General features: G+C 46.2%; 1 protein-coding gene across 4 annotated transcripts in view; it reads right to left on the reverse strand.

Annotated features, from left to right (window-relative positions):
• Positions 1-22,203, reverse strand: part of CACNA1C (calcium voltage-gated channel subunit alpha1 C) — a gene marked incomplete at both ends in the record, with an annotated part of 717,827 nt that overhangs the window by 539,065 nt on the left and 156,559 nt on the right. For 2 of the 4 annotated variants that reach the window (XM_080661205.1, XM_080661206.1), the window contains 2 exons: positions 928-1,033; positions 5,444-5,774. In XM_080661205.1, coding sequence (XP_080517331.1) covers positions 928-1,033; positions 5,444-5,774 — 437 coding nt within the window. Of the gene's footprint in view, positions 1-927; positions 1,048-5,443; positions 5,775-22,203 lie in introns of those variants that run through there. The other 2 variants (XM_080661203.1, XM_080661204.1) reach the window with 2 other exon arrangements.

Here is a 22,203-nt window from a genome sequence, read left to right on the forward strand (position 1 = left end):
GTTAAAAAGCAAAAGAATTACACTGATGATGTCATCAGCGCCAGCAACAATGGAAAGGAGAACCTTGTAACCCCACAGCTTCTGTTAGAAACGTCGCATAGGACAGTCAAATCTCACTCATTAAGGGAAGGTGCTGGTGACGTGGGAAGATGGGAATTACAGACGTGAGGTGTCTTTGCCCGGGAAGGAGAGCCAGGACTTTCCTGCACGCCTGTCGCAGAGGCATCCCCATGTGCCCCAGTTTTGCCAGCTGCATTCCAGAGCTCATTTCCTCCCATGCCCAGATGGAGCAAAGGCCTCTGTAATGACTTCATGCTTAGCCAAAAGTAAACACTCCCCATGCTTTTTCCATGGACAAATTCTAACCCCAAACCTCCAGCACTGGCCTCTCAACAGTCCAAATGGAAAGCTGCCTTTCCCAAGAAAATAAAACCCTTTTAACTAAATAATATATCTTGGCTGCAAAAGCAAACTTCCCTAAAAGCTTCCTAGAAATTATTTATCATGCGATACTACAGACCACCTGAGCAAGCCCTACCAATGAACAGAGGCAGCTAAATACAACAAATGATCAGAGAATAAAAGTTCACTCCACAAACACCTGCCCTACAACTCATGCCGCATGTGGCAGCACACAGAGGACCTGTTGCACGCGTGCGCACACACACAAACACACACACACACATACACACACCGCACTATCACCTAGTTGGAATATGCTTTCTAAAAACAGGTTATGATAAGACAAGTGCTGCTTCCAATGAAGAGCAGAACAGCCCTAAGACCTGAGCGCAGCAGCGCTGTGTACACGTCACAGGCACGTCTCCCGCATGCTTCCCTGCTCTCCCACATTCCGACCTGAATCCGCGTGATCAAGTCGGTCCTCCACCAAGGAAGAGAAGCACGGATTTGGGATGGTGGACTTACCAGGTTGGAATTGGTGGCGTTGGAGTCATCTTCTGGAAAGGGAATATAGATCGCTAAGGCCACACAATTGGCAAAAATAGTCAGTAAAATAATGATTTCAAATGGTCTGAGGAAGGGAGTTAAGGAAGTTAATGATACAGAAAGCACAAGTGAAACAAACATACATATATATTCTTAAATGAATCAAAGATTCATAAGAATTTTGTTTAAACAATACATTCCAAGCCCCTTGTATTCTGAAAAAAAACATATGCCTTTTTAAGTACTTCCAATGGGTCCCCGCCAAAATTTTTCCTAATATGTCAAAAGCAGTGGAGGCCTGTCGCGTGCCAGAGTAAACACAGATTTCTAAAAACTTTTTCTCCTTCTTTTATTTATTTAGATTGCATTGGCCTTCATTTTTCCTTATGTGCGCTCAGGTTGCTGTTACAGAGCAGGGCCGCTCCAGTCAGGACCTGTGATCCCAGGACCCCTCCCCTTGTGGTTTCATGCTGCCACCCAGGGACTCAAGCTTGGGAGGGGAAAGGCAGACAGAGTGGGATTGAAGGCAGACACTAGATGTTAAGATTTTTCATTTGAAATTTGGAGATTTTATTTTTACTCTTTTAATTTGAAGTTCAAAATGCACTTTTTTTTTCCTTCTCCCTTATTCTCTGACAACTTCCAGAGAACCTGAAGATGGCCAGGGCCTTGGGACCCCCAAGAGCACGGTAGCATGTGTACTGTGTTTCTAGGGTGGGAACCGCCTTTTCTTTAAGACACAGCTCCATGTAGAACCCCTAAAACCTCTCCAGGCAGCAGGGCTGGTTTCCGAGGATAAGGCTTACGTCCCAGGTCCTCTCCCCCTTCCCTCTGTATGTGCCGGGATCCAGCAGGACAAGCCAAGACCCACGCACCAGCAGCAGTGCACTCAGGGATCCTGTGCCTGGATTTATTTATCAAAATATCAGGGCAGGACACAACCTCGGGAGAAAAATGAGCTCCAGTGAAACCACCCCTCTGCCCTGCACCCCAATGAATGGCCAAAAGGGGGAGGCTTCAGAGGAAGCTCCTAGTTTATGCTCTTCCAGCCTCACCTCCCCCAACCCCTGACACTGCCAAGTTTTCAGCCTAGTCCATGGAGTCTGAGGAAGAAAGAAGGAGAGGATGGGAATTCCTGGGAGAAGGAACCAGCTTCATCTCCCAGGACATGAAACCTGTATTCATCAAGTTAACATATTTTGAAGCAGGAAAAGACTTTAAAATCATCTAGTCCAAACCTCTGAGGCCCAGAGAGCCTAAGAAACTTTCCCAAGACCCCACAACAGGTCCTGACCAGCCAGGACTAAAACCCGACTCCCTGACCTCTGAGTCCAGCACTCATTCTCCTGCTATAGATGGCCTCTAACTTCTTTAACAGGCGACCCCGAGCCAGGAAGGAATCTTAGTGATTATCTAGTTTAGGCTTCCCAGCCAGTGTGCTGGTTATTGATCCCCCTTGGCCATATGGGTGCAACTGGGGGTGCATTTACTGAACATACTTCATAAAGTTGCCATTTTCTGTACCTTGATATAAAAAATAAAGCATGCACTGGGCCTGTCCAACCTCCCAGCTTGACAGACAGAGAAAATAAAACAACCTCTCCCAGACCCCAAGCTGGGAAATACCAGAGCCAGGATCAGAACCAGACTTACTGACTCATCTTTTCCAACACGCCTGCTGCTCCTTGAGTTGGCCAAGGAACAAGTGATGATGATGGTGATGTTGATGATGACAATGGTGATGGCAACAGGGAGGACATAGCTAACATTTATTGGGAACTTACTCTGTACCAGGCACTGTTCTAACTGCTCTACATAAATATCCTGAGGGGAATGCACAATTATTATCCCCATTTCTAAGTGAAAGGTTAAAGGTTAACTTGTCCAAGGTTACAGAGATCGTGGAAGGATAGGCTTCAAACCCAGGAAGCCTGGCTCCAGGGTCTGGGTGTGTAAGTACAACTCTACACTGATCTATCCTGAAGTTACCCTGAAGCATTTAAGGAAGTTAGTTCTTTTAGCCCTCTTACACATTCCTTTTCACTCCTAGCCTTTTCCCACCTGCTTAGGAGAGTGACATTCAGTCCAAAGGCTGGTCAGTTTGGTTCCCATGATCTAATCCTCTGTGCTCCCTCACTGCCCCCAGGGCAAGGGCACATTAACTCAACTAGATCAGACCTCACACATCCAGTCCTCAAAATGTCAGCTTGATCCCAGAGTGGAGGAGGGCTACACTTGGGGTGTTTCTTGACCATCCAGTTATCCATCCATCATCTTATGCTAAAAGTACTGGCTACAGCTGGGGAAGATTATGAGTAAAGAAACCAATCAGGCGGATAAGAAAAGCCATTAGCTGTGGAGGACCAGGTAAGCCCAGGAAGTGTTCAGTGACCCAGGACAACCAGGTCATTTTTTAAACTGCCTTCTCTTCTTAATGACAGGGTCAAATTCCACTCTTTCAAGAGCACTGACTGGCTAGTATACCAGACCATCTCCGTACCCATCAGCTACCCTTCAAAGGCAATCTGGGAATGCCACCAACCCACCTACCAAGGCTGGGTCTACTTCCTCTCCTGTGGATGGAGGACACATTCCCTTGGAGAGTGGCTGCAGCACCCCTCTGCCCAAGTATGTGGGGAGCAGTGCAATGAGGTGGCTGAGGCCCACAGTTGGCATACTGGACCTGACGACTCTTCCGCCACCTACCCTGTAATTACTCTCGCCTCTCCTCCCTCCCCTTCTTTCCAGGCTTTGTATGTCACCAGCACCAGGGACCCATTCATCCCAGGAAGTTAACTAGCACTCACTGAAACGTCTCCTAAGGTAGATTTTCTGAGCGTGCTTCCACATGCACAGATTCTGCAGCCCTTGCTAATCTTTGGGAGGCAACTATGGTCATTGGATTAGAGATGAGGAAACTGAAGCTCTGGGGATTCAGGTGGCAAGGTCATGATGGGCTGGGTGTTCAGGCCCCAGATCCAGGTCCCACTGTGTCCCAGTGGGGCTGAATGGCGTCCCCTGAACATCCAACCTAGTACCTCTCTTCTGTGCTATGGGGGTGTGGCTGTAGGAAGTGCATGGATTTGGGAATTGGGGAACCTGGATTTGAAACCCCACTGTCAGTTGCCAGCTGTGTGGTCTGGGAAAGTTCTGCAGCTTCTCCAGGCCCCAGGGGCCCCCCACCCCCACCCTAGAGAAGCCTGGCATTCAGGGCCCCGAGTCCTCCAACTCCACAATTCTGAGAGAGCAGCTTTGACAGTGGCCTGATGAGGCCAACAAAGCCGAGCCTCCTGCCCAGTCATCTGAGAACCAGAACCACACCTGGCCACTCAGGACAGACTGGCCAGCTCTGGAGCAGCCACTTGGCTTGAACTGCATTCTCTTAAAGTTACTTTTGAGTTCAGGGGTTCTTGTTATAGAACTAACATTTCTTCCTAAATACAAACTTTCTTCTCTCCCCAAGTCATCTTCTTTGGCCTTTTAACCACTACCCAAGACTTTTAAATTTTTCCATAGAAATTCATGAATGAAACCTAACACTCCCATCCTGAACTTTTGGAACCATGGTAGCCTGGCCTGAATGACTTCTTATTATAAAAATGCCCAACAATAATACCAGGTTTTAGTCCTGTCTGTCACCAGCCATATGACCCTGAGAGTCACTTTTGTGGGGCTCAATGTCATCACTAGGGAAAGTCAGGAGTGGACCTACTGATCTTTAAGGTCCTTTCCGTCTCTACCCACAATTCCCATGATGTCAAGGGGCCTGTAATTCCACAGTAAGAGCCCAACCTTTCAAAGAAAGCCATTTTCTCTCAAAGACCCAGTCACTAGTTTCCATACAGAGTGGTTCTGTGTTTAACACTACAGGCCAGAATCTCCACTTTGACTGCACATTAGAATCACCTGGAGAATATTAAAAATATGCTGGGTGGAGCTCAAGCACCTGTATTTTGTTACAGCTTTCCAGGTGATGCTAAGGTGCAGCCAAGGTTGAGAATCACTGTCCAAGGCCTTGAACCAAGAGCTGCAGTCACTGACCACCACCATGTTGGATTTCCTAGGCTCCTTCACCCTAGAGAGAGGGAGGTCATGAAAGCATGCCAGAGTCATGACATGGTAGGAAAAGAAGGCTATGCAGTAGCAGCATGAAACCACTTAACTCAACACGTGAGTCCCTGGGCAAGCTCAGCTAGGTAAGATGATATGTCATAATCTTGTAGGCTCATTTTCTCAAATGTTGCTTATTATATGAAAAAACACACAAAGAAACAAACACCTGGGGAACTTGTTATACAAGCAGATTCCAAGTCCTATCCCCGGAGATTCTGATTCATCAAGTCTGGAACTGCACCTGGAACTCTGCATTTTACAGTGCACAGCAGATGCAGCAGGTCAGATAACACAAGCTCAGCAGGGACAACACAGCCCACTGGCTGGTAGGTGTTGGGGGCCTGGCTCTACTGGGGCACACACTATGCCCAGACCAGGGCACAAAGGATATTTCCATTCGACAATGCTGATGCATGCCCTCCGGATGGGGTTCTTCAGAGTCAGGCAGAGCAGGGCACGAGGTGGGCGTGTGGCAGTGGTGCTGCCCTGCTTCTTGGGTTTCCCATACTGCTGCCGCTTCCGCTGTGTGGAGCTGACTGTGGAGATGGTCGCATTGCCAGCGCTTCCCATCAACTTAGCCTGCCGGGCCGCATCAATGGCTGCCTGCCAGGACAGGGCCGCCCCCGGAGTGGGGATGTGCTCGGGGGCAAGCCCTGCCGCTGCGTTGGCATTCATGTTGGCATGAGCTGGGCGTGGGCTCCCATAGTTGGAACCTGCAGGAGGAGAGTACAGAGGACAACAGTCACCAGGGAGACAACAGTAGAGCTTGTGATACGCTCTGGATCCCAGATTCACAATTACTTAGAAACCTTATTTCAAACTATTGCAGTTTGGAAGGGGCACATGGAAACACAAGTGTGTGATGCTGAGAAAAGAGAGTCCGGAAACCTGTTCTAGTCCTGATTCAGCTGTGTGACCTTGCGTTTGTCATTCCCCTTCTCTAGTCTCATTGCCGCATTTTAACAGACATGACATAAGATGTGTATTATAACATGTATGGATCTCAGACACAGTGCGAGAGAAAGGCAGGATACAGAAAAAGGTAAATACACAATGCAATATATGTAAATTAAAATACATTCATATAAGAATATATAAAATGATATTCATTAAAGAGAACAGATGATTGTTTAAGGTGAGGAGGAAAATGGGAGTAGGATATGGAGATAAAAAGAAAAATAAATGAATGAAGTGAATAAGAGAGCTATTACATGGATCAATGACAAATGCCCAAAGAATTGAAGAGTATTATTCACTCAAATCTCTGCACCTAAGCTCCAAAAAATTGAGTGTGAGTGTGTGTGTGTGTGTGTGTGTGTGTGTGTGTGTGTAACAAAATTAGGGGGTTGGACCAAAGTAAGTTTACATCCAGGTACCTTAAACCCATCAGGACATTGAGAGCTGGTTTAATAGGAGGGGGTAGAGGACTATGATGGTTTTAAATCATGTCAGCCAATCTTGTGACATCTGCCTCCCATTGAGAAACAGGATCTATATATACCCTTCTCCTGAAAAGTGGTTGGCTTTTGGTGATTGTTTTGACCAATAAAGTACAGCAGAAGTGATGATAACATTGCATCCACCTGACTCTCTCTGGATGCTCACCCTCGGGGAAGCCAAACACCCTACAAGGTAGCCTGGTTGCTATGAGGAAGCCCACCAGCCCTACATGGAGAAACCAAATGCAGAGGGACAGATTCCCAGCCAGCCTCCAGCTGCTCTGGTCACCATCTAACTGCAACTACATGAGAGACTCCAAGCCAGAACCACCCAGCCCGCCCTTCCTGTGACAGGTTGGCAGGGTGGGGTAGAAGGGCACTGCAGGAAGGGCACCTTAGTAGGAACCAGTGAAGTCCAGAGCAGGGACATCTGCAGTGCTCTGGAGCCTTCAAGACTGTCCTAAGACACCACACATACTCTGGTCAGCCTGACACCTCCCCCAGAATCCTCCAAGGTTTGCCAAGTAATCAGCTCAGCCTGGGCCCAAACCTGAATGCCCCAGAACAGAAGCATGACCTTGAGATCTGTCAACTGGCCAGGTGCATCAGGATCAAGAGAGGCTGGAGAGAATGGGGTGCTACTGTGAGCAGAGAGCCAGGCATCCGGATGCCATGTCAGTTGCCTGGAAGACTGGGGCTGGAGCAGGCAGACCAGTTGCACATACATCATTTCCAGTCCCCCCACCATGACCCTCCCATCTGCTCAGTGTACATAAGGTCCTTCCAGGGAAGCTGCTGAGTCCAGAAATAGTTACCTCTCCTCACTACAACTCACCAGGATTCAGATGAAAACTTGGTGCTTTGCCAATCACCTCTCCCCAGCTCTTATCAGGGGCTGATTCATCTACATTTGTCTTTAAGATAACTTTTGCTCCCAGTGTGACCTGCTGTCTGGACCCTATCATCCCTACCACCAGCCCTGTCACAGGGACCAGTTCAGAGATGAGCACATGACCCAGCTCAGCCAGTGAGAATGTACTCACCCAGAGAACGTCTGTTCTAGAGACAGACTCTAACAACCTCATTGGGCTCCTGCATCCAGCCAGATGTTAGCCTTACCCTGAGCTTTCTGATTTTAGTACTTAAGTAACTTAGATTAAGCTAATTTGAATTGCGTTTCTGTCCCTGACAACCAAAAAAGACCTAATATGTATGCTCAGTGCCATAAGCTCAAACGTGGCTGGGGTGTCATTTCTGCCAGATTCCAAAGTCTACGTCCTCTCCATCATCACACCAGTGACAGACAGTAAGCTTCCACTCTGATGCCAATCACTGTCCAAAATGCTGTACCTAAAGGATTCTGAGACTTTTCTGAACACAACAGGAGAGTATATCATGATAGATCAGTGATGTCTGCAAGGGCACCAAGGGTAGGGAATGGTATTGCAGATGCCACGTATTTACCACCCTGTATGATACCAAGATGAGTACATCAGGTCTTCTTTAGTGCCAGCTGGTCTACTGAATTCTTGTCCCGACAGTTACCTCCTGCACTATTGCATCTGGTTCCTGTAGCATTAGAACCCAACTCCCAACCCCTAAGGACTGGAAAATTGCCTCTTTGCTATACTCAATCCATGGCTATAGTCTCAACATGACAATGACTCCCTTTGCACAGTATATTCCGTTCACCCTCCGCCTTTCCTCTGCCCCAGCTGCTCCAGGCAGCTGCCACACCCTCGAGGGTAAAGTATGTTAACCAGAATGTCAGAATCATGGAGAACCCAACACTTCCTCGAAGTCTTATCTCTCGCATACCTCCCTGCACTCACCTCATGGAGCTTAAGTATAAAGCTAGGTAGACCCCAATAAGGCTGTGCCTCTTCCTTTCTTATAAGATCCCAGAGGAAAAAATTAGAAGAGAAAATTGAAATTAATAAAGGCACCTGGAGCACGAGAACTGCTTTAACAACCAGCAAGCATGAGTATCTCCATTTAACACATAAGAAAACAAAGGAGCGTATGACTCATTAAAGGTCACAAAGTGAGACAATGGAAGATTTCTGCAGCACACACAGGACTCACAGTTAAATGCTAGACTATCCTCCACCTCCTCAGATCTCATACACACAGTCCACACGCATACCCACGTGCGTGCTCGCATATGTGGCCACAAACAAAGCACACACCTCCTACTGGTTTATGGGCCTTGAGGTTGAAGAGGTTGAATTTCTGATCCCAAGAACATCTTTTATGTTTATATGATCTTCACAGAACAGCATCCACTACATGAACAGCCCATTAGTAACCCTGGGAATTTTGGGGTGAGTGAAAGTGGAAGGTGTCCCTGATCCTATTTGCTGCACTGAAGTGACTGAGCCCAACCTCATCTCTTGTCTTACTGGGTTCACCAGACTGGGCTGCAACTCTGTGTCCGTTCAATCTGAGATACATCATTTTTCCTTCCTTCTCAGTTTGGCATTGACAATGCTTAATAGACTATTTTATTCCTGGACTGACTTCTCTTCCCTCACCTAAGTAAAAGCCGCCATGTCTCAACCATCATTCTTCCCTCAGTTCTCTCTTCACACAAGCCCTCAAAACTTCACACCTTCCTACTATCTTCACACTCTAATCTTTGTACTCACCGCCAAGCATTGTTAATTGCCCTCTCTCACACCACTTGCCAGTCCCAAAAACCAAGGAGTATTTGGACAACACTTGCAAAGAAGTCAGGAAGCACCAGCGCGAGAGCATATCCATGGCCTTGGAAAGGCTGTGTGTGGGGTGTGGAGACCACGGCTAAATGGCTGTGGCTCCAGAGAGCCAAGAGGGGTTCTGAAACCCATGCCTTGGTAGGCTGCCTTGAGAGCCACCCCTCACCATGGGTGACCTCATTCACATTGTGAACCGTTCCCAGAGCACAAGGACCTCTCTGGAGCACAACATCTGGAGAAAGCACTTACGAATAAGCCCGTGGGGAAAAATGGAATTTCAACCTCTCCCCAGCTGGAAGACAAGAAAACAGCCTTTAGTATTTTGGTCCTGGCAGCTCTGAGCATTGCTGTAGCCCTGTGACATGACTAAGGTCACTGCCACACAAAGCAACACACAGGTGAGGCAGTCGTGGCCCCTTGAGGCTCCTCCACTAGGGCTATACTCCAAGGCCCAGCTTGACCTCTCCTTCTCCAAGCAATGTCCCCGCCCCCAAGACTGGAGGCTCTATGAGTACCACCAGGTCCACCACAACAAGGGGCACAATTCTACAAGAATCCTGGGAATGAAAAATCTCCATCTCAGGCTCAAAATTTTTTAATCCAGAGCAGTGCCTCGGAGGAAAGGCAAGCAGTATTGTGTCCCTGATGGCTTTTGTTAGCACAAAATAAACCACCAATGCAAAGAGATCAATTTTCAAATTATGAAGCTGATTCAAAGCTCTGACTGCTAGATGCCAGCTGAAAAGATGCCACTGTTTAAGTCTGCTCTGGAGCCTGCCTTAGCAGACTATTTCCACTGATGCTCTTGTCCCTGAACAAGCCCCAGGGCAGCAGCTCAACAAATCAGGCCACACACAGACAGGTGAGTGCCCACAGCAGTGATCTCTTTCTCATACATAAGAAAACGACTCCCATTTGTCAAATGGCCAAGCTTGCCTGAAGACAGCAGCAGCTCCTTCCTCCTGCACACGGTAGCTGCTGCTTCTCCAACAGAATGGAGGCCCAGCCTAGAGCCTGTTCTCTCAACCCTTCCAATTACTTTCTAAGACCCCAGAATGAACTGGTCAGCTCCAAGCCATTCTGCTCTGCAAGGTTGACAGAGGAGTCCAAGTCAGGAGACAGTAGCTTATGCTTCCTTGGTACCCACCCCTCCACCCCTGGGAAAAGGTGTGGTGCTGAGGACCTAGAAGGTGTTCAATGATAAAAAGGTTCATTTTTTTCCCCTTTAATCCATCTCTATCCATGAACCTGATCCAGGGACACATCCCAGGAGATGCGCAATATCTGTTTGCTAAGAAGTATATTAACAGTGATGACATAAAGATGAAGGTGAACAACAGGTAGACTTCAGCAACACTGTTGGAGTCGGCGGTCTATGTCCTAAGGAATGGGCTTATTCAGGCCCTTCCACTTCGTGGATGTGATAGTGGGGGAGAATATCTGAGGGAAGAGGTTATGAGCAGGCCACTATCCATTTTTTGCCCAGAATGTTGCAGTAGCCCCCTGACATTTCTTTCACTTCTCTTGCCTATCCCCAATCCAATCTCCATGCAGCAGCCAGAGTGACCTTTTAGAAACAGAAATCATAAATCAGGACCTGTCATTCTCCTATTTAAACCTCTTCAAAATCTGAACTCTACATGATTTATGAAGCCTGCATAGGTGGGCCTTGGCCCACTTCTCTGAGTTCATCTCACTTGTCTCTTGGCCTAGTCCCATGCACTCCTGACACATTGACCTCACTTCACCACTCAGACATGCTCAGCTCTTGTCTATCACAGTACCTTTGCACATACCTAACTTGTTCCCTCTGCTCTTTGCTTGGTGATTCCTTCTCACATTTCAGGTTGGTGCTTAAGTGATTCTTTCTCAAAACCCCCAACCCTGATTCCCCAATCTCAATAAGGATAGCTCAAACAGTGGGTGCCAGTGTGCTTCCCATTTCCCTGCCTCCACACTACTCTTCAACAGAGATCCCAAACCCCCGACATCATAAAGAGAACCCCAATTAGGCACCTGTGTGGAAAAAGGCACAGAGCTACAGGCATGCTTCAACAGCATGGCCTCCTTTTTTAGCCTCAGTCCCTCAGCCATGCACAAAGGAGGTCACTACTAAAGACCAGTCTTTGTACACACAACTACAACCAACGTTGACTTATGAAGAGCAAGAAACAATAATTCATCCCTGGACAGGAGAGAACTGTACATGCATTTCTCCTAAAGTCCTGACTATCCTCTCACTTAGCAAAGGAAATGCTTTCACTCAAGCCACGTGTCACCAAAGATCTTTGCAGAAGCCCATTTAGCTCTTACTGTCTGTCATCTCCTTGTAGTGACAAGGGGCCTGCATTTCCTTTAAGAGTGTGGCAGTCAACCTGAAACAGAAACTGTGCTTTCTCTGCCCATTAAAGGCCAAATAACTAAAAAACAGGAGGTCATTAATCTTCTCTATCTAGTGCAGTGGTCGGCAAAATGCGGCTCGCGAGCCGCGATTTGCCGCTCTGTTGACTAATGAGTTTGCCGACCACTGCTGTAAGGCATTACCCTTACCCAGAAGTTTTCACTTCAGGTTAAAGACATTAGTACATTATTAAAATTTTTTTTTAAGTGTTTTTCCCTAAGGCAGTGGTCGGCAAACTCATTAGTCAACAGAGCAGCAAACGGCGGCTCACAAGCCGCATGTGGCTCGCGAGCCGCAGTTTGCCGACCACTGATCTAGTGCATTACAAAGATAGCCAGGAAACTCAGACAGGGAAGATGCTGGTCTTGGTCTTAGAAGATAACCCGAGGCCCTGCTCACTTCAAGCCTAGGAGTGCTCATCCAGAGAAGAATCGGGTCTGGCTCAGCACCATGTGGCAGATGTAGTGGACTGGTGGACTAACGCAATAGCTCTTCGAACCTCCTTCTGCTGTGCCTTCCTGTCCTGCAAAGGCGGGAGAGCTAAAAACTAGTCTCCAGTCTCCCCTGTAGCTGGACTTCCTGATGTGACGATGGGGTTGGTCAATTCAAGAACTGAATTGAAATTAAGTCAGGTGGCGAGGGTATCTGTTTCACCACTACAGGGCCAGCAAGGCACTGGCAATGGCTTCCTGATCCCTGGAACCTATAGCCAGCTCTTGACACAGCAACTTCCACATTCCCCAGCGTCCTAATTATCCCAGAGTCCCAGTCCTCCTAGCAGGCCAGTTCTGCAGTATTGTTCTGGGAATCATTGCTGGAGGACCAGGCCAGAGCCTGTTCTCCCAACCCTTCCATTACTTTCTAAGCCTTATATTCCTGTATTAAGCATCTTTCCTATTAAAATGGCTACACTAGTGTCTGTTGTGGGTCTAAACCCTACAATCCACAGTCACACTGTGTAACAAAACATCTACAATGATGAAAATGTCCTGTAATTCTGGGTTGTCCAATACGGCAGCCACCAGTCATTGTGGCTATTAAACACTTGAAATGTAGCTAGTTCAATTGAGGAACTACACTTTAACTTTCATTTAATTTACATGAATTTACATTTAAATAGCCACATGTGGCTACCATATTGGACAGCAAAGGTCTATATTAAGAGGTAGTCATAATGGAAAGAGCATGATGAGGAATCAGGTGTGAGAAATGGAAAAAAAATGAGAAACTAAGTACTAACAGAAGCACTTAATTCTAATCTGGAAAAAAAAAAACACCAAAAAAAAGAAACTTTTAAAAACAGCAATCAAGAACTGATTCAGATTCTGATGGGTGGGTGGATTTTCTGATCAGAAAATAACCACCTGTGCAAAGACATGTTTTCAAAGCATAGATTCTAAGACCTAACAAACAACATAGAAACCAAAAGTCATTTTTCAGTAGCTAATGCTCTTGACAAGTGAATGAGAAACTAATTTTCCCAATGGGTAGATGAGGAAGCTGACATTTCCCCCCAACTTAAGTTGGACTAAGAGAGCCCCAAGACATCCCAGCTGGGCTGTAAGCCCTCTCCCCACAGCAAGCACCCAAAGGCTTCTCTCAGCATTTCAACTATGGTGCTCTACATCTGCCTCCTCTGTCTCTTTTTTTAAATTTAATAAATCTTTATTGTTCAGATTATTACAATTGTTCCTCTTTTTTTCCCCCATAGCTCCCCTCCACCTGGTTCCCACCCCACCCTCTGCCCTTACCTCCCCCTGCACTGTCCTCATCCATAGGTGTATGATTTTTGTCCAGTCTCTTCCTGCACCCCCCACACCCTTTCCCCCTGAGAACTGTCAGTCCACTCCCTTTCTATGCCCCTGATTCTATTATATTCACCAGTTTATTCTTTCATCAGATTTTTTATTCACTTGATTTTTAGATTCACTTGTTGATAGATATGTATTTGTTGTTCATAATTTTTATCTTTACCTTTTTCTTCTTCTTCCTCTTCTTAAAAAATACCTTTCAGCATTTCATATAATACTGGTTTGGTGGTGATGAATTCCTTTAGCTTTTTCTTACCTGTGAAGCTCTTTATCTGACCTTCAACTCTGAATGATAGCTTTGCTGGGTAGAGTAATCTTGGTTGTAGGTTCTTGCCATTCACCACTTTGAATATTTCTTGCCACTCCCGTCTGGCCTGCATAGTTTCTGTTGAGAAATCAGCTGACAATCGTATTGATGCTCCTTTGCAGGTAACTAACTGTTTTTCTCTTGCTGCTTTTAATATTCTCTCTTTGTCTTTTGCTCTTTGCATTTTAATTATGATGTGTCTTGGTGTGGTCCTCTTTGGATTCCTTTTGTTTGAGGTTCTCTGCACTTCCTGGACTTGTAAGTCTATTTCTTTCACCAGGTGGGGGAAGTTTTCGGTCATTATTTCTTCAAATAGGTTTTCAGTATCTTGCTCTCTCTCTTCTTCTGGCACCCCCATAATTTGGATGTTGGTAAGCTTGAGGTTGTCCCAGAGGCTCCTTACACTATCTTCAAATTTTTGGATTCTTTTTTCTTTTTGCTTTTCCAGTTGGATGTTTTTTGCTTCTTTGTATTTCAAATCTTTGACTTGATTCTTGGGGTCCTCTAGTCTGCTGTTAGGTCTCTGTATAATATTTTTTATTTCAGTCAGTGTATGTTTAATTTCTAGTTGGTCCTTTTTCATATCCTTGAGGGTCTCGCTAAATTTATCAGCCTTTTCTAGGAAATTCTTGAAAAACCTTATAACCGTGGTTTTGAACTCTATATCCAGTCGTTTGCTTTCCTCCATTTCTTTCATTTGTGATCTGTTTCTTTGTCTCTGCATTTTGGCTGCTTCCTTGAGTTGGTAGAGTAGCTTTGTGTGCTAGGTGTCCTATAGGGCACAGTGACTCAGCCTCCCCAGTTACCTGAGGTGGACACCCTTGGTGCACCCCTTTGTGGACTGTGTGCACAGCCTTGTTGTAGTTAAGTCTTGATTGTTGTTGGTATCTCTGGGAGGAATTAACCTCCAGGCCAATTGGCTGTGAGGATCAGCTCTGACTACACTGGGAGAACTTCTGTGCTGGAGACACCCTTATGAGACAAGACTTGCAAAATTGCAAAAGCCTCTGTGCTCAGCTTGGATGGGGTGGAGTCTCAGGGTGGAGCAGACAGCCTTGGCTTCCCGTCAGCCATTCCCTATGAGGCCCCTGGGTCTCAGTGTCCCATGGTAATCGCTGCAAGCACCTCTGAGAGAAAGCCGCCCTTAAGTTCCGCCCGCTGCCAGACAGTCCAGTTTCTCCCTGAATGAGTCTGGGTTCCCAGAGTCTCGCCCGGAACTGGAGTTCAGCGCAGTCGGGGGCTTTTTCCTCTCCCTCCCGCTTGAGAAAGCCAGCCGCGCACTCAGCCGCCAGTCCTCTCCACGCTCGCATCTCCCTACCTCAGCCTTTTGCAGCTCCTCTGAGTCTCAGTGTGCTTTTCTCTTTCCCTCTAGTTGAAGAATTTCCACTCAGCCAGCCTTCCTGTGGTTCTGGATGATGTCCGTTTTGTCTTTTAGTTGTAGTTTTGAAATTGTTGTGTGAGGCAGTAGTTTACCTATGCCGCTATCTTGGTTTCTCCGTACTCCAATCTTAATACCATGGCAGCATCAAGTAAATTTGCATCTTTCCCCCACCTCCAAAAAATTCTCCTCTGTCTCTTATATGAGCTATCTTCACACTCTTTTCAACAGCATTCTCTTACTATCACTGTCTTCCTCATCCCTCATCCTGTTATGAACACAGTTCATGAGAGGTGCGGATGCTCAGAACAGGCCCATGACCATAAGTAGTCAAAGATGCTCCAAAACAAGGAGACAGTGAAGGACCAAGAACATCTGTGGCCATCTCCCTGACTCAATCGATTGGTGCTGTCTTAAATGAAACTGTTTCTTTTCTATTCTACATCCCACCTTATTCTGATGACTGGGGCCAAGGCAGAGAACCTGGAGCATTCCAGAAGCCCCAACCAACTGGATGAGTGGTAAATCTACGGGTGCTCTCCCCTTCTAGTGATCCAGAAAACTAGGCCTTCTTTCTGTTCTTCCTGGGGCAGATAGTCAAAAGGGGGAAAAGAGAGGAAAAGGAATCCTAGGGCAGACTCCCAGAAGTAAACTAGCTTCATCTACAGAGGACTGTAGGCCAATAAATATTGCCTTGGCCTGAAGACCCTAATCATAAAGCCATTTCCCCCATGGTACTCAGGTCATACTGACATCAGAGACCAGAAGGAAGAAAAGTGAGATGAACACAAGAGAATAGATACAAACAGCTAAACCATACTTTCCAAACGAAGACAAAAAATTGCAAATTAATAATAAAATAGTTCTTTCATTTATTTCCAAGCAGGGAGAGGAGTGAAATCTCTCGCTATTTGAACTAAGGCACCTATCAATCACCCACCACCTTGGACGGAAAACCTAAATTACAGAACCTAGTGGAGGATCATTTCAAGTTTATCAAAAGTGAGCATTTCTGCTTTTTAAGTGTAACCACAGAGTAGCTTTTGCACTGTAAAAACAGATCCAGCCGTGACTGAGCTCAGACACTTATCTAGAAAAATGGGAAACTCTAAGGTTGTTGATGTGGGGGAAGGGGGGCAGAGGGAGGGACAGGGGCTATGGAAAACAGGAAAGAGTGCCACCATAGCCTGGCACAGCACTGATGGGACCTAAACCCCACTTCTCCTCTCCTCTGCTTCAGCTGGTGAGTGCCTGAAAGGAGCTACACTCCAATCTTTGGGCCCTTCTCTTCTTCTCTCAGTGATTCATAAGCTCCTTGACAGCAGGAACCAGCTTTGCAGCCTCAGAAATCCTAGCAGAGTGGTTGTCAGTAGATGTTCAAAACACATTTGCTACATGGATGTTCTTGTGTAGAATTTTCACTTAGCCTTCACTGATTTCTAGTGAAAGTTTACAGAGATTATATTATTCGACTCTTTTAGATGATGTTTGTCATATGTTAAAGGTGTTTATTATATGTTAAGTAAATGTTTGTTTCTTCGCCCCTCAGAAGGGAAGCCCCCCAAAACAGGCACCTTTACCTATTTTGTTCACTGCTGTATGCCCAGAGCCCAGACAGCGTGGAGCAGCCAACCTTTCAGACCTTACAGACCACCAGTGGTTGACCGCTGGTCCAAAGGTTTCCTTAAACCAATGGTCTCCAATCTTTCAGACCTCACAGACCACCAGTGGTCTGCGGACCACGGGTTGGCAACTGCTGGCGTGGAGTATGGTATGTGCGCAATAGAAATGTGTTGAATGAATGAGTAGCTCAAAATGTAATTTTCCCAGCATAGTAATTACTTAGACTTCTGGCCCACATGATATTGACATTTTATTGCTTTGGCCCCATTTCACTGGTAGGAAAACAGAGACACAGAGTGACGGCACCTTTCCCAATCACCAGAATTAGAACAAGTGAGTAGTTTTTGGTCTATTCCAGCCGAGGGCAAACTACAGCCCACGGGCCGGATCCGGCCCGTTCGGCTGTTCTATCCGGCCTGCGGAGGCGAAAGAGCGGAGGGTTCTCTTGCTCTCCCCTCTGCTCCTTTACTTTGAATTTATATTAGTTCACACAAACACTCCATCCATGCTTTTGTTCCAGCCCTTCGGTCCAGTTTAAGAACCCATTGTGGCCCTCGAGTCAAAAAGTTTGCCCACCCCTGGTTTATTCAGTGGCCTCTACCTCCTTCCATCTCACTATCTGGGAGGATGGGGTGACAGGAAGGCTTGGCCAACCCTCACCCTGCCTGCATACTATCAGCCACTGAAGTGGGCAGGGCACCTTTGGGAACCCGCAGTAATTCCTCTCACTCCACTTCATGCCTGTGAATGCCCAGTCCTGGTCAATGGTCTGACTCAGGGGGATGGCAGAGCGGTCCTGCAGCAGAGATTTAACCCAGCTGAGGCCTGGAGCAGAGCTCACACACTCAGCCCCTCATGGCCATGAGCCTTTCTGTTCTTCAGGAAAGAAGGTCTAGCTGTGCCTGGGGCTCCTCCACTCCACCCGGAACCTGCCCAGCCCTCTTCTGCTTTACCAGAAGGGAACATGAGCTGATGAACTCTGTCAGAAAAGCAAATTAGCACTCCTAATCAGAGTTTTTAAGTAATTCTAACACTTGACCTCCCTTCTCAGAAGCTATCCTAAAGGACTAATGGAAGAATCTGCCAAGCAATGTGCCTACTTGGATATTCACCACAGTGTGAATTATAGCAATACCAAACTGGAAATCACCTAAGAGCCCATCACTGGGGAACTGGTTAAATAAATCAATGTACATCCATATGAAAGAATTTTAGGAAGCCATAAAAATTATGTTTTTGCAAAACAACACAGAAAAAAATCCCACAACATAATTTTAAGCAACAGAAACAGGGTCCAAAAAAAAAAATATATATATATATATATATACACACACACACACACACACACACACACACACAGTAGGACCCCAACTTAGCAAGGGACACTTTTTTTCATAGAAGAAAGACTAAAAAGAAGCACATCAAAATATTACTAGTGGTCATATTTAGGTGACAAGTTAGACTTGTTCCCAGAAAGGCAGATCCCCGTACCACACAGGACCACAGACTTGGAATCCAGGTGCACTTTGCAAATTCTGGCTCTGCCAGTTACTGGCTGTGTGACTGGACCAGCCAGGACTCTCTGTACCTGAGACAGCCAATTTGTAAAATGGCAATCATTACAGTGGCCACTACATAGTATTGTTTCGACAGTCAAATGAGTTATAAATGTAAAACTCAGAATACTGCTTGAGATAACAACTTTATAAAGTACTAGCTATTTTCATTGCATTAGCCACATTCTGTAGAACATATCATTCTTTGGTAGTCAGATAGCAAATAGTTATGATTATGTTTTGTTTTTTAAGTATGCTTGCAAAATTTACTGTGGCCAAACCAGCCTCAGATGCTGATCACCCATGGGGAGGTGATACCCACAGACTCCACCTGGCAACTTCCTCACCTGCCTGGAATCCACATCACCACGGAATAATGAAAGCACCTGCCAAACCACAGAGAAACAAGCCCTTGGGAACTCAGTACGCACCTCTATGTGGCCCTCTGTAGACTCGAACCTAAACCCTGGACTAAGGATAATTTGCACCCCATATCTCCAGCTGTGACACAAAAGTAGGTTTAGAGCCGTAGTCAGCAAACTGCGGCTCGCGAGCCACATGCGGCTCTTTGGCCCCTTGAGTGTGGCTCTTCCACAAAATACCATGGCCTGGGCGAGTCTATTTTGAAGAAGTAGCATTAGAAGAAGTTTAAGTTTAAAAAATTTGGCTCTCAAAAGAAATTTCAATCGTTGTACTGTTGATATTTGGCTCTGTTGACTAATGAGTTTGCCAACCGCTGGTTTAGAGTAAAGTGAAATAGTTGATTTGAAAAGTATTCGAGACACATGAGCATCTCAAATTTTTAACAACAATTCTATTTACTATCAGCTTGGCCCCCTGAGGATAAACAGGTGTGTGTTCACAGAGTGAAAGACACAAGGACTGTGAGTCAGGGCCCCAGGCTGCAGCCTTCGGCCTGAGCCAGGCCATCTGCATAACCGAGAGTCTTGGAAGAAGGTCCAGCAGGACTGGACATCAGAGAAAGGGAGTGGCCTTCCTCCACACACCCAGCCTCGCAGTATCACAGCCCGGCCCCTCACCCTGTGACTGTCGCTCACACCACCAAGTACTAACATGTATGTTTTTTGGGGGCTCAATTTTCTCATCTGTAAAACAGAAATAATAATGCCTTCCTCACAGGACAATCGTAAAGACTCAATGAGATTACGTCTATGAAAGTACTACCTAAACTGAATGTATTGCTCAATAAGAATCATTCCACAGATGCCCACATATAAAGCCTCAGGGCACCAAAGAAGAGTAACTCATTTTCAGTGAAGTGAAATAAAACTTGAAAGTGTTTTGTTTTGTTTTAATCTTTTTCCCAGAAGCATACCCTCCATGTTAAGCAATCACCTCTTAAAAGTTCCTATTTCTCACATACAAATATTAATAGTGTTGATTGGTGGAAAAGTGAATCTATACAGAGAATTCAGAATACAGAGAATTACAGAGAGCCCTATAAACAGTGTTCATTTCCCACGGATCCTTTATTAGTGAAAGACTGAAATTCTTCCATTGTCAGTGGGACTGCACTGTGTGAGGAGTGGGTCACACGTATTTACACATGAAAAACATAACATGAATGCACCCATACACAGACTATGTGTCCCACTCCTGGACGTCGCAAGTTCTAATTAAGGCAGAACAAAAGGAACACATTAGCTTACTCCTCTACACTCAGAGGCCATTTAATAATGATGCTTTGTAGAAAGGATAATGCTTCTTTCATCTAGAAAAGGCAAAGCCATTTATCTCATTAATCCCCACAAAACCGCTACCAGAGAGAGCAGGCAGACAAGAAGGTGGAAGGCAAGGAAAAATAAGCAAGTCCCCCGAGGCTGTTGCTTCCTGATAAATATTAAGCTTCAAGTGGCTTTGAAGTGACCTGGACTCTTCCCTGAGTTGGTGGGAGGAGAGCCAGGCCAGAAGTCAAGAGAGCTGAAGCCCAGTCCCAGCTCACCACCCATTTGTTCTGCACACTCAGGCAAATCACCGTCCTTCTTCAGCTCTCAATTTCCTCTTCTTTAGAATGAAAAGTTTCAACCAAGCACCATTAGAGGTCCTTTGAGCTCAATATTCAGGTCCTATGGAACCCTTTGGTCCTGGCGTCTCACTGCTCCCATCACCCTCCCCAACTGGTCACAGCCCCACCAAGTCCTCTGTGTCTGGATCTCCTTCCCATTCACCTCAAAGACCAGGGATGATAACGTGCAGCTGGACATCCACCATCCACCACCCACGGGCTAGGTTCTTCACTAGAGAGGCGGCCTGAGAGAATATGTGCTCAGCTACCCTAACTGGCTGCCTCCAATTTGCCTGAGCTTACCAACCTAAGGGGTTGCTGTCCTAGGAAGGGTAACACAGAGAATAAGCCACCTCCACTGTCGTTTCTTTTCTACTTTATTATCCCAGGGTTTTTCCAGGACTCCTGAGAGCTCAACATGGTTCACATGGAAGTCCTCAAAGCCAGAGAGCATGTCATACCCATTAGGGTAGTATTATCAAAAAATCATAAAATAAGTGTTGGCACAGACATGGAGAAATTGCAGCCCTTGTGCACTGCTGGTTGGGAATGTTTAAAATTATTCAACTGCTATGGAAAACTGTATGGTTTTCCTAAAAGAAAGTAAATATAGAATCACCATATGATCCAGCAATTCCTCTTCTGGGTATATATTCAAAAGGATTGAAAGCAAGGACTCACACAAGTATCCTTACACCCATGTTCATAGAAATACTATTCACAATAGCCAACATGTGAAAACAGCCCAGTGTCCATTGACAGATAAATGAATAAACAAAATGTGGTCTGAACATTATTCAGTCTTAAAAAGGAAAGAAATTCTGACACATGCTACAGCATGGATAAACCTTGAAAATACTATGCTCAGTGAAATAAACCAGTCATGAAACAAATTCTGTATCATTCTACTTATATGAGCTACCTAGGGGAGTCATATCCATAGATACAGAGAGTAGAGTGGTGTTTGCTAGGACGTGAGGGGAAGAGAGAATGTGGAGTTAGAATTTTAATGGGTACAGAGTTTCATTGGGAATATGAAAAAGTTCTGGAGATGGGTTGCAATGATGGTTACACAACAATATGAATATACTTGGTGCTATTAAACCATATACTTAAAAAAAATGGTAAGATGATAGATTCTATGATATGTAAATTTTACATAATATAAACATTTAAAACGTTTTACTTTATTTTTTTAAGCCAGAAAGGAATGAGTGTTGGATTTGGAGCTTGGAAGAACATTCCAAGAGGAAAGAGATCTGGGAAGGGAGGGCTGCCTTCTCAGGAAAAGAAAGTCAGAAGGTGACGGCATTTGGAATGTACACTAATCAGGAGTGAATTCAGAACAGTCCAGAGGGGCAGGACAGGTCTCTATCCCTACCCAGTGCCTCCCTGCACAGCCCTCTGCACAGACCCTCAGCACATGATATAGGCCCAGAGAAAGATGCAAAGAATCCTATATAATAAAAGTGTAATATGAAAATCGACCGAACAGCAGAATGACCAGTCGTCAGGGAGTGGGGCCGGCGAGCAGGCAGCACAAGGCCAGCCAAGGCATGTGCCAGTGGGCAGAGGGAGGGAACGTCAATGGGGGGGGGGGGCGGCAAACAGCGGCAGCGGAGGGGCGGTGGGGGGGCCGGCACCGTCCCCTGATCCCCTGTCCGGTAGCCTCCCGCAGAGGGAGGCCAGGCAGCCGCAGTGGTGCGGTGATGGGGGTGGCGCCGTCCCCTGATTGGAAGCCCAGTCATGGGGAGCGGGCCTAAGCTGTCATTAGGACATCCCCTGAGGACTCCCAGACTGTGAGAGGGCGCAGGCTGGGCTGAGGGACCGCCCGCCGTTCCCCCCACCCCCCAGTCCACGAATTTTCATTCACCGGGCCTCTAG

The sequence above is a fragment of the Plecotus auritus genome (genome assembly GCF_963455305.1).
Source record: "Plecotus auritus genome assembly, chromosome: 3".
Lineage (NCBI taxonomy): Eukaryota > Metazoa > Chordata > Mammalia > Chiroptera > Vespertilionidae > Plecotus > Plecotus auritus.